This window comes from Drosophila nasuta, chromosome 3 (assembly GCF_023558535.2).
Source record: "Drosophila nasuta strain 15112-1781.00 chromosome 3, ASM2355853v1, whole genome shotgun sequence".
Lineage (NCBI taxonomy): Eukaryota > Metazoa > Arthropoda > Insecta > Diptera > Drosophilidae > Drosophila > Drosophila nasuta.
Window position 1 is genome coordinate 51,636,302 of NC_083457.1, and position 18,473 is coordinate 51,654,774.

Below are 18,473 nucleotides of genomic sequence, written 5' to 3' on the forward strand. Positions count from 1 at the left end.
GGTTTGTGTATGCAACATTTTTTTTCCGGCTTTAGGGGAAGGCAAAAAATAGCTATTGGGAACTACAAATACATTTTAAGTTTAAGACTGAAGGCCTTAGATGCTCTGGCTACATTTTGTACTATAGAATTTAAGGAACAATATCGGGGCAATCTCATTATTGTGAACCTATGATCAATGAGAGTTAAGGATAGAATATATATATAATATATTTACTAAATTTCAAATTAAAGTGATACTTATAAAGAGAATATGAAATATACTTATAATGAGAATATATTTTAAATTTTGTTCAAGGGAAATCCAGAAAAATCGGTTGAGAACTACCATCTGGCTTTATTTTGTACAATTGAGTTTGTATACTAAGTAAATAAATAAATTCAAGTTAAAATTATTGAATTTTAAGTTAAAGAACACATACATAAAATGTCATGAAAATAATAAACAATTTAGAGACATTATAAATTATATTTTTTTAAACCTAAAAATATTTTAATGGTTTTATAGATATATTGGACATATGTAGGTAGACTAGATTTTATATATTTTATAGATTAACATAGAAGGTCAAACAACTTTTGCTCTCACCTGTAGATCGTGCCCAATGAAGAAGTATCACGCATGGCAGCCTTGCAGAGTTCGAGACGCGCTGAGTGCGCGGGGACATAGCGATCCTGGCTGGAACCGCAGAGCAGAATGTTGCTGAAGTGATGCAGAGTGCTTCGCTGGCTCAGACGGTAGAGGAAGCTGTTGCGCATGTCCGTTGTGTCACGCATGCAGAGCTGGAGCAGCGAACCGGACTTCTTCCACTTTTGCATGAACCACATGCCTAAAAGCGGAGAGAAACAAAAGAATTGATTAGGAGTGTTGTAGTGAATTCTTATAAAGCTACTGCTTACCCATGTTGACCAGCCCGCTGGTGTTGTAAAGCGTGCCCAGATGAGGCCCAGAAAGAGAGAGGAAGGTGTGCAGTCGTGGCAAGAGTGGACGCATTTGAGGCCTAGCCAATGCACTGCGCACGATGATGGTGCCCAGCGAATGTGCCACAAAGGAGATGCGCGCTGGATTCAGACCGCAGCTGTCGATGTGATAGAGGATCTCGGCTACCAGCCTGGAGGAATAAGAAAGCATGCGAGAAAGTTGTAATTAATTATTATATTTATAATAAAATATATAATAATAAGTAAGAAAACTATAGTCGAAAAGGCTCAACCGCTACCGATCTTAAATAAATTAATGTTTTAAAAATATAGCAAATTATGTACCTATAATACCCAAACATATCATATTTGGTATATTTAACAAGCGCGTATTTTAAAAATATACCAAATAAATACACCAAAATATGCCGAAGGTCATATTTTCATTTATTCAATTAAGACTTATTTTAAAAATATACCAAATAAATATACCTAAGGCCATATTTGGTATATCGATTAGTACTACATTCAAAATGTACCATATGCCAACTAACACGCGATTGCATTGGAAGTTTTTTTGTGATACAAATGTGTTTCTTGAATACAATATATTAATTATAATTTTTATATCATCGTTGATAAATAAATTTTTAGAAATCAGTTATTTTTGTATGCGCAGAAAATGGTTTAAGAAATATATGTATCTACTCGCTTTTTGTAACTCGAGCTCATAAAGCCTTTAAATCTAAACATTCAAACAAAGTTCTTAAAAATACGTATGCTTAGTTAAGTATACGTAGCAGGTGTGATTATTGAATATATAGCTCAATTCACGCTGTCATCTCTACAAATATTATTCCTAAATTATGCCAAAAATAACATTTTGGTTTATGAAAAATCGGAATTGTGGCAAACTCGCTTAATCTTGAAATGCTGCTAATTTTACTTTGCTATTCTTTAGCTTCTTAGAGGAATTTTTATGTGTTGATACAAATAAACATACATACATTAAGCTGTTGTAATTAAATATTATATTATCTCGAAGTTGTGTTTATAATAGTATTTTGCAATTCTAAACGTAAACGTAATTCGTAAGCACTGCTATTTTAAAGTTTACAGCTAGCTGTATACTCAGATGAACTTCATACATTTACGTATGCTTAATTAAGTATACGTAGGTGCAATTATTGAGATCAAAGTTTCAATGTCTAGTTCTATAGTAAGGTGTGCGGACGAAATCTAAAACCTCTTTCAGGCTGACATCTTTAGAATTATTGTTTCTAAAATAAGTAATAAATATAATCCTTTAATTAGTCATATCGAAATGGTGACAAACTCGATTGAGCTCAAAAATGCTGTTAACTTTTCATTACTATACTTTAGCTGAGATTTATGTGTTAAACAGATAGTCAGATGATGTTCTTACATATACGTATGCTTAATTAAGTATACGCACCGATCAGTCATGGTATCAAAGTCGGAGAATGTGTCGCCCTGATTGCGCTCCGACATGAGAAACTCGAGATTAACCCCGGGCAATCCCAACTCCAGATAAGTGCGCACCAGCCGCAGATCCGCAGAGTTGCCATCGAGGCCATGGACACAGATGACGAGATGCATGCCATTGGGCGAGAAGGCGCGATACTCATCGCTGATGTAGAAATATGGCAACTCCGAGGCGAGCTGCACATAGTCGGAGTAAATGTTGCCTTGATACTTGATCTGCTTGCGGAATTCCTCGCGACACTTTTCGAATTCCAAGAGTGAAATGCTGGGACTTTGCTCCTGATTCGATTGCTGCGCCTTACGCTTGTGCTTGGAGACAGAACCGTTCGTTGGCTTGCCACGTGTGAGTTGCAGCTGACCATTCGAGTTCTCCTTGTTTTCGTCTTGCTCGATGTCAGCTTCGTTCTCCGGCAGCGGCTGCTTGCATTGATGTTGCTGCTGTTGCGATTGCTGTTGTTGTGGTTGCTGCTGTGCAGGACGCTTTAGCTCAGCCAAACTATGCGACTTGAGCACTGGCTTGTTGCTGAAGATGGCCGGCGTGGACATGGGACGCAGTGACTCGTAGATGTGATACACTGGATTGTCAATGGCGCCAATCGGTTGACGTTCCTTCAACGGTGGAGCATGCACCACATGACAGGCCAACACTTTGCTCTTTGGCTTGGACAACGCAACGGGAGCTGGCAAGGGAACTGCGGCTGGCAAAGGAGCTGCAGCTGGAGCTGGAGCTGTGACTGGCGCTGGTTCTGGAGGCGGATCCCTGAATTCATCCGGCGGCGGCGGCGCCACAACCAAAGGCGCCAGTTCCTGCTCTTGATCCTGATCCTGAAACTGTTGCGGCGGCGGCAAACACAACGTTTCCAGTGGCTGCAAATCTTTCAAGCTTGTAATATCAAAATCCGACTTGGACTTTTCGCATTTGTTTGCATTACTGTTGCTGTTGTTGTTGGTTGTTTTGTGGCGATTCTGGCGATGATGACGTGGCGGCGGTCGCTCTAGATCCTCCACCTCGGTGGATTCGCCATTGGGCAAATGACGCAGACGATCGAGTTGATACCGCGAACGCTCCTTCTTGATGGTCAGCGTCACCGAAGACGTCTTCTTGTGCAGCTCCTGCTGCTGCGGTTGACGCGCCGGCGTTCGACTTTGACTGTTGCCCGCTGACTGACGTTTCCTGGTGGGTTTGTGTGGCTGCTGCTGCTGCAGCTGCTGCTGATCGAGCAACTTCAGCAATCGCAATCGCAACTGCTCGCCATTCAGACGCGTCTCCAATCCCATTCCCATGCCCAGATTGAGTTGCGTGTGTCGCTGATGTTGACGATGTTGTTGTCCCGTGCTCGTGATCGTATCCGGACTGGAGATGGCCAACGAACTGCGTCGACTGCTGACCCAGCCGCTCTCCTCGCTCAGCGATGAAGTCGAATTGCTGCGTTGTCGCCGAACATCCGAATCGAATTCAGGAGGCGGCGCCAGATTCGGCAGCGATTCACTGAAACCACTTGTGTTGGGATCGCTGCTGTTCGTGTTGTTGTTGCTGTTGGCTGCTGTCGTTGTGGTGGCATCCAACCGAAAGGGCACGCTGCTGGAACTGAGCAACTGCAGCTTCTGCATCATGTCGCTCTCCGAGCTGCTCGATTCCTTGCGCAGCTGCTGCTGTTGTTGTTGCTGCTGCTCTTGTCCCTGACGCAGCATCTCCTTGATGTCCGAGACACGCACGCGAGCAATCTCCACAGCTCGTGGTATCTGCGAGCTGCTGCTCCTGGGCATCGTGGTGTACTGACTAGGAGGTGGCGGTGGATACGAATTACGAGGTGGAACCATGCTCTTGGGCAGCGAATTGTAAGCAGCCATCGATTGTGGTTGCTGCTGCTGTGATTGCTGTGGTTGCTGCTGTTGCTGTTGCTTGGGCGGATTAAGCAGCTTGATCTCGTTGAGGTAATCAAACTTGCCATGATGTCCGTAGCGCTGTCGGAACTCGCAAATGTTGCGCATCAGATCGTCGGCCTGGAGACGCGCCAAACCCGCTGGCAACGTGTTGTAGCTGACCTGGCGAGGATTACACGCTGACTCGGCCAACACTGGCGTCTCCACGTTGCCATCGAGTTGATCCAGCGACTTGCTGTGCCGCGTGGGCAACGTTGCCTCGTCCACATCGAGATCCTCGAGCAATCCCGTCACCGAGTGTCTGGATAAATTGTGACGCAGCGCCACAGGTTGCGCCTCTTTGTTACTCGGTGCAATGGTCAAGCTGGCTTGGAGTACTTCTCCGCCCAGGGCAAAGCGGGGCGTGACCACGCACTTGGCATGCGGATGCGCTGGACCGTTGCCATTGCTCGCCGGATAATCGTAGTCAAAGTGACACGCAAGACAATCCTTGGTGCCATTCAGACTGCTCGACGAATGCGTTTTATCCGGCACCGTTGACTTCTTCCTCGCCACCGTCGACGTCTCGTCCAGCTGCGGATCGCTGCCAGACCGGCGACGTCCATAACTCGAGCCGGGCACCACATAGCGATCCTCGAAGATCAGCGGCAACGAAGCCGCATCGCCATCGATGGGCGTGCAGTGAACGGGCAGCGGAGGAAGCGATTGCAGATAGCGACTGCGACGCGCCAACTCTGCAATGCCTGCGTATCCCTGACAATTCTGCTGCCCTGGACTGCTGTTGAGATCGTGGCAACCGGCTGCCGCATGTCGTGGCTGCTCCAGCACAAAGAAACCCTCGGCAAAGCGACGCACGCGAAGTATGTGATGCTTACGGGCGAGCAGCGTGTGCACTGCTGTCGAGGATCGCGACGCGAGCAACACGCGACGCCACCAGAAAATGCTCTCCGCGCACAGTTGAGCGATGTCCGAGTTGGCCAACGTGGCGAAGTCATCCTCTGCCTCCAGGAGCTAAGGGAGAGGGAGAAATCAAAAAAGATGTTAAATGTTATATTTGAAGTTTACACTGTAGCCTTAAGGCTTGCGACTAAAGATGATTTGCACTACGTTGGGAAGGTGACTAATCAACACCTTTCAAAACATCAAGGTATATTTTATAATAGTTTTCGAATAAATTATGTTATAATTGAGAGTAAAATATATTAGATTTCCTAAAGTTTACACTGTAGCCTTAAGGCTTGCGACTAAAGTTGATAGACACTACGTTGAAAGCCTTCCAAAGTTGACTAATCAACACCTTTTGAACACTTTAATGTAAATTATATACTAGATTTCAAATAAATTTTATTACAGTAAAGAGTAAAATATGTTAACTTTCTTAATGTTAATTTGTAGCCTTAAGGCTTGCGACTAAAATTGATTTATTACACAACGTTGAAAAACTTTAAAAGCTAGCAAATCAACGTTTGAAATCTGGTTAATTTTACACTAGATTTTAAATTAATTATTTATAGTTGAAAGAAAAATATGTTAGTTTTCTTAGATCTTACACTCTAGCCTTAAGGCTTGCAACTAAAATTGATACACACTACGTTGAAAACCTTGAGAATAGTAACAAATCAACACCTTTTAAAACTTAAAAGTACATTTTATACTAGACATCAAATAATTTATATTATAATTGCAATTAAAATATGTTAATTAATGTTAATATGCAGCCTTAAGGATTGCGACTACTATTGATTTGTACTATGGAACGTTGAAAACCTTGAGAATAGTAAGAAATTAACTACTTTTAAAACAAGGTAAATTTTATACTGGATTTAAAAAATATATTATAATTGAAAGTGAAATATGTTAGATTTCTAAGCGTTTACACTGTAGCCTTAAGGCTTTCGACTAAAATTGATCTAGACTTTGTTGAAAACCTTCAGAAGGTAACAAATCAACAGCTTTTAAAATTTTAACTTTATACTAGATTTCAAATAAATTATATTACTTTAAAATAAATATTTATTGTCTTTAAATTTTAAAATTTTAATTACGAAGGTATTTTAAATATAATATTATAATATAACGAAGAAAATAAAAAATTATTGATTTACACTACACAGCTTTTTATTTAGTTCTTTGGGAAATGACAACAATTACATTTCAAGGCAAATTTTAAATAAATTTTCTTGGAAATTAATTGTTATTATTATTATTAGAGTCGTAAAATATTCATGTATAATATTAACTTATTGCGACGATCAAATGTCAAGGCAAATTGAATAATAATTGTTATCTTGGCATTACTAGAATTATTAGTATAAAGATATAAAAAATCTATATTTATAATTAGTCAGCTATCTCTGCTAAGTTTATTTTCCTATTGGCGATGATTGGATTTTAAAGCAAAATGGAAATTTATTAGCTTATTTATATTCGTTAGCATTTATAAAGTTATAATTCATAAATATTATTCCAAATTTGATTCATTATAAATTTATAGTTAGCAATAGCAATAATGATAATACCCAAAGAATTTTGCATTAATCATTAGCATTCTAGTAGATGAAATTTGCCATTTGGCACACATCAATTCAGAACAATTCAAGGCATTCAAAGAATCAAACAAAGCGGCGAAATTGTATTGAACTCATCTAATAATACGAGTATTTGGGAACCAATCGTAAAACACTTGATATATAGCATGTTTGTGGATTGTGAGCTGTCAATAGGCAATTGTTTATAAATGGATTAAAATAACTGGATAAGATTTTAATCATATACAAAGATACGATCATAAAACTTCTGTGTTAAATAAACATTATTTTTAAATAAAAATTCCAGCATATGAAATAAAATTGTTGATAACGTCAATACAACGTTTTTTAATGAATTCAATAAATAAATAAAGCAAAACAAAGGAAAGTAAAGTCAATACGATTTCCGACACAAATAATTTAGTATATGGATTTTCGATGTTAAGGAAAGTTTTGTAGAATCGAGATTTATTAAAGAAGAATTTTTAGTGTGTGTTTTATTTTAAGATATGATCTCTAGGATCATTCGCTTACCTTGGCCTGCTCCATCAGCTGCTGCAGTCGCTCTCCGGTGTCGTTCTCTCGCAGAGGCGGAGAACCTATTTGCGAATTGATGCTCGGTGGCAGAACTGTGCTGAATTCATTGAGCGTCGCCTTCAGCTGCTCGATGGCGCCTAGAAGTAGGCTACAGATATCGCGATGTATTTGCCGGGACTGAAGCAATCTTCCAGTTGGTCCGCCACTGCATTTGGTCGTGCCTCCGATTTGGGGGCCAAAGAAGACGGCTTCGAGTGGACCAGGTGAAGTGTTGCCACGACAGCTCAGTTTGCCGGCACTCCAAGGCTTCGAGCTGCGTGGTGCACTGAAAGAGATGGTCAAAGAAGGGGGAGGATTAGCGATGTAGCCAAAAGGAAATCATCTGCATCACACACACGCAGAGCAATTGAAACATACATACACACACACACACATAGAAAGCGACTCCAGAGAACTGGCAAACTACAAACCAACTACGAGTGGGATGAAATTTACTTAGCATAACCGACGATTAAAGAATGTCAATCTTACCATAACTTGATATATGAGAACATGCTTTTCCTGGCACCCCGAAGGTCGAGTTGATTTTGAGTTCCATTTTGAATTTGGTTATTGTTTAATGGGGTTAAACATTATGTGGAGATTCAAATGAGATTAATATGAATTCAATTATAGAAATTAAAACTTTCAATATGTTGGAGAAATTATTCAATAAGCTAACGCTTTATTAAAGTATAGTTAACTTAGTGGTAAAAGGAATGAAAGCAATAAATACAATACTAATAAGGCAAGTGCTACAAATGGAACTAATACTACTTAGCTAATAAAATAAGTGCATGGGTTCTCATCTACATGGTTAATTTATTAGTAGTACTATAGTTTAGAATGCATTTTTAATATTTTTTTTAGTACTTAATATTCGAAGTTAGCTTAAAATTATATTGTAAATTATTTTGAAGGTTGCCATTTTACAACTCCATAAAATTTGGGTACGAATAATTTCACTATCGTTAATTAAAATATAGGGTTGTCGCGAGAGTTGATTAAATAAGGGTTGTCAACTTTTGTTTTTATATGAACGTGTGGAAAATTTAAAATTTGCAGTAAGAATTTTTAGAGCTGTCACATAAAACAGATTGATAGATAGGGTTATCATACGTGTTGACTTAAAAGGGTTGTCACCTTTTTGTGGTCTTAATAACATTGATGTGGATATTTAAAATTTGTAATCTGAAGAAGAAGTTAAGGAGCTGCCATTTTAAAAAGACTGATTAAAAAGGGTTGTCAACTGTTAATTTAAAAAAGCGATCGATCTACAGAAATTTAGATTGCGCAAAAGCAAGAAGAAGTTATATGATTGCCAGCAAAAACAGGCTGATTTAAAAAAATTGTCTCTGATAAATAGGGCTGTTATTCTCGTTGACTTAATAGGGTTGTCATCTTTTTTAATGACATCGATGTGGATGTTTGAGAAGAACTTAATGAGCTGTCATTTAAAAAAGGTACATTAAAAAGGGTTGTCAACTAAGAATTTAAAAAAGTGGTTGCTACCTTTTCTTAACATTGTCATTAAATGGAAATTTGGTTTTCGTAATGAAAAGAACATCTTATATTATTATTCCCAATTTTACTGATTTAAAATAGGGTTGTCACCTTTTTCTTTAACAAAATAGATGTTCATAGATTGTCATTTGCTATAACACGAAGTTATAAAGTTGCCAGTTTAAATAGAGTTTGAAAAAAAAGATTACCCAAAGAGTTGATTTCAGAATAGGGTTGCAACCTCAATTATGAATAACCTAATTGTTTATAAATTTGAAATTCGCAATGATAGAGTTGTCATTGAACGATACGAATATTATAGCTATGAGCAAAGTTTATACTATTAATGAATTCTTTGGGGAAATACTTCCAAGTTACTCAAGACAGCCATAATTGGATAACTTTACACTAGTTAACATAAGCTCAATTGAAGCAGCTGCTGCTGATTTTGCTGTCAGGTGGATGAGAGAACATTGAGCTGAAAGCTGAAAGCATTCAAGCGAAACAAAATCAAAAATCCGCATACATTTCGCAAGGGTTTTGCGCGCCGAGGTAAAAGATAATCAGGCAATTTACAGTTCCCCAGCTGGAGAGCCAGAGAGAAACAAGGATAGAAGGTAAAGGGGTGGGTGGGTGGAAAATGTAATCAAGATCAAAAATGCACATCAGACAAGGGGCCAAGGTCAACAAGGAATTTCAATTCCAATGGGCTAATCTATTATTCATTTGCCGCGGGCAAAGAAGTTGAGACTTCAGACTCTGGCAATATTCTGGATTCCAATTCATATTTGGACTTCAAAACACACAACAACACGAAATTGTGTGGGTGTGTGTGTGTGACAAGTTCTAGCGATACAAAACAGATTAAAGAAATACTAATTTCAAGAAGTTTTGCCTTGCAGACTGCTGCAGCAAGCGAAAGCGATACGCGGACAGGTCGGACTTTGGGACTTTGGGGAGTTTATACAAACTTTTGTAGAATCAAACGGCGTAAAAATTGACTGCGCCATAGCTGAAGGAAGTTGTGTCGTTGTGGCAGCACTAGTAACGATGCCACGCCCCTGCCAACAACGCCCACATGCGGCAGTCTGCTTTTGTGTTGCAGTTGTCGCCACGATACAAAAAAGAAGAGAAGTAAATAAAAGAAGCGTAAAGCAAGACAATTGAAATACGAGAGAAATAGTGTAAAGGAGGAGGAGAAGGAGAGGGAAAAAGGTGGAAAGAGCGGAGTCATTAAAATGTATGCACACTATAGCAATAGGGGGGTAGAGTGGGCGTGGCAGTGTCTGCTTGTGTTGCAAGCTGAGTTTTGTGTGCAATTTTAATGAGTTGGAAATGATTTGTGTGGAAAACTGGCCCCAAACAGTGAAAAGGAGAAGATGTCAGACACGGGAGACAGAAAGGGACAAGGGGAAAGGACGATGAGAGACGGAGCTTGTGGCTGCTATCAACTGCAGGCAGGACACGCAGTCAGGAGGCGCCCACGTTCCGCCCTCAACTCAACTCAATTTACTGTAAAAAAATATGACTATCGTTGACGTTGACATTAGAGATCATGTTGTCTCTCCTCTTCACTTCAGTTCACTTTGCATGTTAAACCCAGACTCCTTCCCCCTAAGACTCACTTGATGTATGGCTGATGGAGGGCAACGAGACTGGCATGAATGCCCACACTGATGGCCGCCAAGTGGAAGTAGTCGAAGAGCACCGGCAGATGATAATGAAGACCGCGTCCCGGATGAAAGTTCAACTGCAAATTGCGTGTGGAGGCCAACGACAAGTTGGCGCTTCCATTCTGCTCGGCAAACCAAAGTTCCAGCTGCAGCGAGAACTCGGCTCGTTCGATGGACTCCTTCAGGTGACGGCTGTCAACTGCAAAGACACACGAGAGAGAGAGAGAGAAAAAAAGAGGAAGGAAAAACTTGAATACGACTACGAATATGAGTGTTCAATTTGAGTGAGTGTTGTGTGAGTGAGTGTGTGTGAGTGTTGTCAGTATTTGTGTGCTTGCCTCGCAAATCCTTAACACAAATATGCCTTCACTTTCCCCCTCCTCCTCCTCCTCCTCCTCCTTCTTCAAGCAAATCTTGCGTGCAAACATATTTCAGTTTATTGCTGCGTTTCGTAGTTTCCAGCCCACAAATGCTCACAATTCTCTGCCCACACACATTGATTATTGGTTTTCGCTTAAACTATCGTGAGGACTTCAAATATACTATATACTATATACTATTCGTAGTATGTCGTTGTAGTAATAGTAGGTTAACCCATTTCATATTGCGAAAGGTTTAGTTAGCATTGGGAAAAGTTTTCGTCTCTTTTTTTTAGTACTTTTGTATTAGGAAAACTATAGAAAACTATTTCTGACTATTGCGTGCTTGCAGGAATGAATGACTGATGGTTTGTGCGACTGATTAAATTATTAAAGCTTGCTCAGAGAAAGTTTTTTTTTTAGGTATTTCTTCACTAGTGCTGATTGAGTGAATAAAAGAATGAGCATGAATGGCTAAGGGAATAAATGCTTAGGGGTTTAGTTTGGAATTCTACAAGTTTTGGGAATAACAAACTCTTTGAAAATATTTAGCGAGCGCGGTTGAGTGATGGACAAATAATTGAATTAAATATTTGAAAAAATATAAAAAAAATGTCTGTTGTTTATACAGAATGAACGCGAAGAGAAGAAATTCTTAGAGGTTAAGCTGGCATAAAAATTAGAAATAATTTGCTTGAAGTTTTTCTAAAGAAAAAACTTGTAAAATATTTGGTGAATGCAGCAATTCATTATAGTTTGTAAGCAACTATTGCAAAAAAGGAAAAATAATGAATAGGAGAATAAATTGTTGGTTGGCTTCACAAAAGTATAGGACAATTATTTAGAATTTTTTCAAAGAGAAATCTTTTAGAATATTTAGTGAATGTTAGATAGTTGATTATGACCTTGATTGATTCTTAAATTATTAAATAAAATAAGTAATATATATTAAAATTTTAATGAATGCTATTTCTATAGATATATAACTATGAGGATGAAGTGCTAAGAGAACAAACTCTTGGGACTTTCGAAATAATTGAATGCTTAAGAAAAAATCTTTTTTAGAATATATATTTTTTTATTTTATTTATTACATTAAATCAAGTATGGAATACTTCAATGAGAAATACCGCATTTAATTTTACAGAAAAGAGAGAACTGGCTGCTAGCGCTTTCGTCTTAATATTTATAGTAGTAAACTAACTGATTGATAAATAATTTAAAATCAGTTTGATAAATTTCTGTTGTCTCTTATTGATAATTAAAGAAATGAAGATGAATTGGGCAGAAAATAAATTCTTGGGGGTTAACATTTTTGTAAAGAAAATTATTTTTTTAAATATTTAGTGAGTGCGCAGGTATTGATTGATTAAAATAACTTTTATTAAAGTATTTCCAATGGTAATTTTTCTTTATTTCAAAAAATATGTACAAGAATTGCTGATTGTATTGAAAAGCAATTAAACAAAAAAAGATTGGTACCCATTTAAGAGAATACATTCCAGGAGGTATAGTTAATAGTTTAAAAGTATTCAAACATTTTTTTTTTTAAATTTTTGGAATTAAATATTCTTAGTCAATTACGATAGAAAACTGTATCTATACAAAACTGTATTTCTTAATTAATTGAATGATTTATTGTAAAACTTTATAACTGAAATGTAGACTAAGGCAATGGCCAACTGAATGATACGTTGATTGATAGATTTATTGAAATACTGTCTGCATGTGGAATGAATAAACTTGGTTCATTTCTAGCTGATTGATAGATATCTAAATGTTGTGAATAGTTTGCACTGAGTTTGCTGATTAAGTGCCCGTCAGGCAACTGACAGCTCAGACTGTTCAAAAGTTCCCCCAAAAAACTTGAGTGACAGTCCGGTTGCGGTAAACAAAATAGATTTTTGAGAATATTACAAAATATTTATTGAATCAATGCGACGAGAGTTGCAGAGTGGAAAACTAATAATTGATTCTGTTCGAAAACTCTAAACTATATTAAATGGATATTGATGTGTGTGTGTGGAAAAGTTTGTTGCAGACATGGATTAATTTGTGTTCGATCCTGACAAAACTTTATTTGCTGCGAATCGATAACTGAACGAGAAATATTGCTAGCGAATTGCTTATAAATTTATCATCAAATTAATAGTAAATGGCATTACTAATACGGTTACAGCAGCGTGTACAGCCAGAGTTTGTGTTCTCCTGCTGTCATTTAATCAAATTCAATTCACTTCACACCTCGATGCGCCTTTATGAGCCACGACACACGTTGGTTGAGACTTCGCTTTCCCCACTTTCCACCTTCCACTCTTTGTGTTTTCCCCTCGATGCTGCTGCTGCCAACTCTTGTGTGCAACATAAAATTCATTTGTTTTCATAAAATGGGGATTTGCACGGCTAAAGCCAAAAGCTCAAGAAGCTCCGAAAGCTGCTGTAGCTGAAGTCGCATTCATTGACAATAAAAAAGAAACTGACAAAGTTGCGCTCAACCCCATCTCCAGAGTACTGTGCTTTTCATACTCGCTGATAATAAGGTAGAAGGGTGTTATAAGTTTGTGCTGGCATGAAGTGTATGTAACAGGCAGAATGAGACATTTTCGACTCTATAAAGTATATATACTCAAGATCAGCATGAACATGCGAGCCGATCTAGCCATGTCCGTCTGTCTGTCCGTCTGTCCATATGAACAATTAGATCTCAGAGACTATAAGAGATAGAGATATAATTTTTTTTCGACAGCACTTGTTATGTTTGCACGCGGATGACGCCCCGCAAATCGATAAAAAGCGTAATTTTGAAGATTGTGTCGAATTTCGGTATATACAATAATAACTATAGTCTATATGATACCTGAAAATTTAGTTGTGATCAGATACAAATTTTGTATTGGCTAAAACGCTTGCTTACTACGCACTATGGTCCAGGAGACCACTTTTTTGTGGCATTTATTAATAACTCCTGAACTAGATAAGATTTTTTGATGCGGTTTTTATACCCGCTACCCATAGGGTAGAAGGGTATTATAACTTTGTGCCGGCAGGAAATGTATGTAACAGGTAGAAGGAGGCATCTCCGACCCTATAAAGTATATATATTCTTGATCAGCGTTAACAGCCGAGACGATCTAGCCATGTCCGTCTGTCCGTCTGTCCGTCTGTGTGTCTGTGTGTCTGTGTGTCTGTCCGTCCGTCCGTATGAACACCTAGATCTCAGAGACTATAAGAGATAGAGCTATAATTTTTTTTCGACAGCATTTGTTATGTTTGCACGCAGATCAAGTTTGTTTCAAATTTTTGCCACGCCCACTTCCGCCCCCGCAAATCAAAAAAAATCGAATAACAAGCGTAATTTTAAAGTTAGAGTTGTGAATTTTGGTATATATAATAATAACTATAGTAGTTATGATTCCTGAGAATTTAATTGCGATCAGATAATAAGTTTGGAAGTTATTAAAGAAATACTTTTGTATGGGCAAAAACACCAACTTACTAGGGCTCTTAGTTGCTTTGGCTGACAATCTGGTATATTGTGCCGTCTATGGTATATTTTGAATGCGGTACTATACATTTATGCAGTATATTCGGTATATTTTGAGAATAATACCGCAAAATTTATTGCTTTTATTTAAAATGGGTAGCGGGTATCTCACAGTCGAGTACACTCGATTGTAGCTTTCTTACTTGTTTTTAGTATTTTTGTGGTATATTAATTTTGGTATATTGTGCACTTGATGGTATATTTTGAATGCAGCAGTATGTATGTATACCAAATGTAGTGTGTGGTATATCTTTAGTATTTTTGCGGTATTTTTATTTGGTATATTTTAAGAATAATAGCTCACTGTTTTAATTTTATTCAAAATGGCATGGTAACTATGGTATAATTTACACTATATGGTATATTTTAAATCTTGTACTATATCAATATACCACATACAGCTGCTGATATATTTTTAGTATTTTTGCGGTATATTAATTAGGCATATTTGTGTTGGTTTTATTCACAATGTGTATCGCGTATCTCCCAGTCGAGCACGCACGACTGCAGCTTTCTTACTTTTTGTGTGTAGAAATGCGTGGCCTCCTTGGGCATTACTCATACGCCCGGTGTGACAATTGCTTGACAGCTTTGTGGCTGAATATTTTAAATGCCTAGGCACTTGGTAGAGAGAGAGACTGAAGAGTGAGGACGCGATAAGGGCTTGTGGCATAGTTTATTATGCCGCTTCATTCAGCTTGTTGTGCAACACGCTGCAGCGAGGTGCAACACGCTCTTTGTGCTAAGAGACACACGTGTAAAAGAGATAAATTGCGTAGCTACTCAAAGCTGGGAAGAATGGGGAATGGGAATGAGTTTTGTTGTGTGTCAGTTAGGCACTTCTTGGAAGGGCCAAAAGAAGACTTGAGAAGCTGTCAAAGTAAAAGTAACTTTTTGTTTTGCTGCGGTTTTGTTGCTGCCACTTTACTTGCCTCTCGTTTTGTATGCGTTAAAGGGCCGCACACACACACACACACATGAAAACACACACACATGGAAACACACTTTGCTCGCATGCGAGCAAAACTTGTCCAAATGAATTAATCACTTTACCCAACAGGCAGCGAGTGGATGTTGTTGCTCACTTGTTGTTGGCTCGCCAAAAGGATGGCAGCTGAAACAACAACAACGAGAAGGTGTCGGTGTACATGACAACAACAACAAATTGAAAGGCAGCTCGGGTATCTGATGAAGTCGGGCAAGTGCTCATCAGCGTCGCATCAGCGTGCCACAGGAATACTTCATGTGTGTGTGTGAGTGTGTGGCAAGCAAACCAGACAGACAATAAGATTGAAATATGGAGCAATCACTAAGCAACGCTTGGATAATAAGGAAATAAGATATACGGACTTTCCCCCTCTTCATCTCTCCCCCGTCTGTCACCCTCTATGCGTGTCTGTTTCTCTGGAGATTTCCATCGTAATCCGTGCATTACGCTATTGAGAATTGTTTAAAGCCATTTGATTGGGAATAAAGCCAGACAAGGTGTCTACGATTTGGCATTGATTTTAATGAATATATATAGACTCTATTCCTTATCTATATTTCGCATGCATTGCACACTTTGCCGAAGGATTTAGAGTGATGTGTGAGCTAAACTCTGGTCAGGCTTTAAGTGAAGTTCAAGCTCAAAATTTATACACAAATTGTGTTTGAAATTATCATGTTGAAAGCACTCAAACAAATTGCATTTAAAAATACATACAATTTTGTTTGAGGTAATGCAGTTATGTCAATATTGAAGTGAAGCTAAAGACTTCACTAGTTTAAAATTCTTAGTGGACAAGAAAATTGAGCGAACATAATTTGCTTTGAGTTAATATACTCAAATAAAATGTCACAAACTTTTAAGAAGGTAAAGTGAACTTTTTGAGTATATTTAAATATTAAATATTGCATAAGTGTTTCGTTTTTTGAACCAACTGAATATGAAATAAATTTGTTGAAATCTTTAATTTAGGTTTCTGCAGAGAATCTTTAACGAACAAATAAAATAAAAAATAATAATTGTTGCTGCAAGAAGGCTACACAATTTTTTTGAGCACTTAAATACAAGCTTATCTTTTATTTGTATGGCAAAAAAATTTCATTAATTGTCTTTACTTCAATTATACATTTATGAGAGAGAAAGGGAGCGGGAGAAAGAGAGAGGGAGAGCCTAAAAAACTTTGCGTTCTTAAGTCGACTTTTACTTTTACAGTGACGCTTATTATTTAAATGATCTTTAGAAAAAGTTTTTCAGTTAAGATAAAGAAAAGAAATAATTCTGTTTCATTACAGATGTGTTCTAAATTTAACATTTTAAACTGTGATTTGGTTTTTTTTAAATGATCAAAAAATTTTGACGTCAACAATAATTATTCACATAAAAATTTTCCCATAACTAAAGTACAGATTCATCTGAATATCTAACTTAAGCTTTAATTTAGATTTCAAAAGTGATGAAAGTGTTTCACGGAATTAACAATAATTATTAAAATAAACCTCCTTCTATAACTGGCATACAATAAAATTGCTCTGTTAAATATCAATATTTGCTAATCAAATATTTATGAATAGCAATTAAAAAGAAACTTTTTCTATAACAGGCAGACAATAAGCTGAGACTTTTAGAGAACAAAAGTTGCTAATTAAATAATTCATATTAAATTTCATCATTTGTTTCCAAATATTGCTCAACATCGGAACTCAAGTAATAATTCACTCCAAGAAATTTAGTTGCCATTTGCTTGAGATTTTATTGCACAATTCACATAAACATAAAAACTGAATTTATTTAAAAAATAAATAGATATTTTCTTGCGCCATATATTCTAACGTATTTTCGCTGCGTATTTTTATTTTTATTTTCATTTTCATTTGTTATTTCTTATTTTGTTGTTGCTGTTCTTTTCTTGCTTGGTCGTCGATTGCGAACAAAACATTTTGCTAGCATTTTGCTTTATATATTTTCTTTTTTTGCATATTTATTTTATTATTGCCCTGCCCCCATTTACGAGCTCTGCTGCCGGCGGCCTCCTTTCAGTGCTTCCTCCCCTCTCTTCTCTTATCTATCTCCGCTCCGATACGACCCCATGAAATTGACTTTCAATTTGTTTTCCATTTTTGCGCCTGGTTAACTTTTTATGCCATTTTCATATTGTCTGTTGGCATTTTTTTTGCACTTCTTTATGTGCACAGCACTCGTCGTATTCTACTTATATATAAACCTAGATATATATTCTATATGCATGTGTTTTTATCCTGATTTCCTTTGAAGTTTTGCGGAGGCATGCGGCTTGCAAATGCCGGGCAAATGAGGTCAATGCATTGTCCTGCAAGTCCTTTTTGCTTTTGTGTCCTTTCTCTGCCCGCAAATTCAATTTTGTAGTAGCAACAAAAGTAACGCAAAACTAGCAAAGAAGCTACTTCGACTTCAAAAAGCTTTGCCAACTTGGCCAACTAATTGTCAAAGTGTTCGTGTGCGTCTTAGGTGGCACTTAAAAAGTGGGCGTGGCAGCCAAGACACTGCAGTAAATGCAATTAGGGGACAACTGCCAAAATTGAAATTCCAGCTTTGTGATAGTTGAACTCACACAAAACTGTTATAACTGTCATACTACTACTACTACTACTATCGACAGTCTGTTATACGCGAGAGTGTGGTTATGTAACCCAGCTGTCTAGCTGGTGGTCAACAACCAAACTGGCAACTGGCATCGTTCACTCCCTGGAGCTTGGCAAACTTTTGGCCTGGTGACACGCGAACCAAAGCCAAAAAGTTCACTGTTTGATTTATATATCCAATTGAGGAATAAAACTTTATCTTTAACTTTGTTGCCGCCCACTGTGTGAGCCAAATCAGTTGGTTCATTTCCCTTTCCCGCTTTTTATACCCGGTACCTATAGGGTGGAGGGGTATTATTACTTTATGACTACAGGAAATGTACGTAAGGAGGATGGAAGCGATAAAATGAAAATTGTATATGCCAAAAAAAAAA

The 18,473-nt window shown here is 37.8% G+C and overlaps 1 protein-coding gene across 6 annotated transcripts in view; it reads right to left on the minus strand.

The window, feature by feature from the left end:
- Positions 1-18,473, minus strand: part of LOC132793415 (uncharacterized) — a 46,567-nt gene that overhangs the window by 599 nt on the left and 27,495 nt on the right. For 5 of the 6 annotated variants that reach the window (XM_060803334.1, XM_060803335.1, XM_060803333.1 and 2 more), the window contains exons 4-9: positions 10,543-10,789; positions 7,907-7,936; positions 7,373-7,700; positions 2,377-5,321; positions 900-1,111; positions 589-829 (exon numbers count right to left, since the gene is read on the minus strand). In XM_060803334.1, coding sequence (XP_060659317.1) covers positions 589-829; positions 900-1,111; positions 2,377-5,321; positions 7,373-7,700; positions 7,907-7,936; positions 10,543-10,789 — 4,003 coding nt within the window. The remainder of the gene's footprint in view (positions 1-588; positions 830-899; positions 1,112-2,376; positions 5,322-7,372; positions 7,701-7,906; positions 7,937-10,542; positions 10,790-18,473) is intronic. The other variant, XM_060803336.1, reaches the window with a different exon arrangement.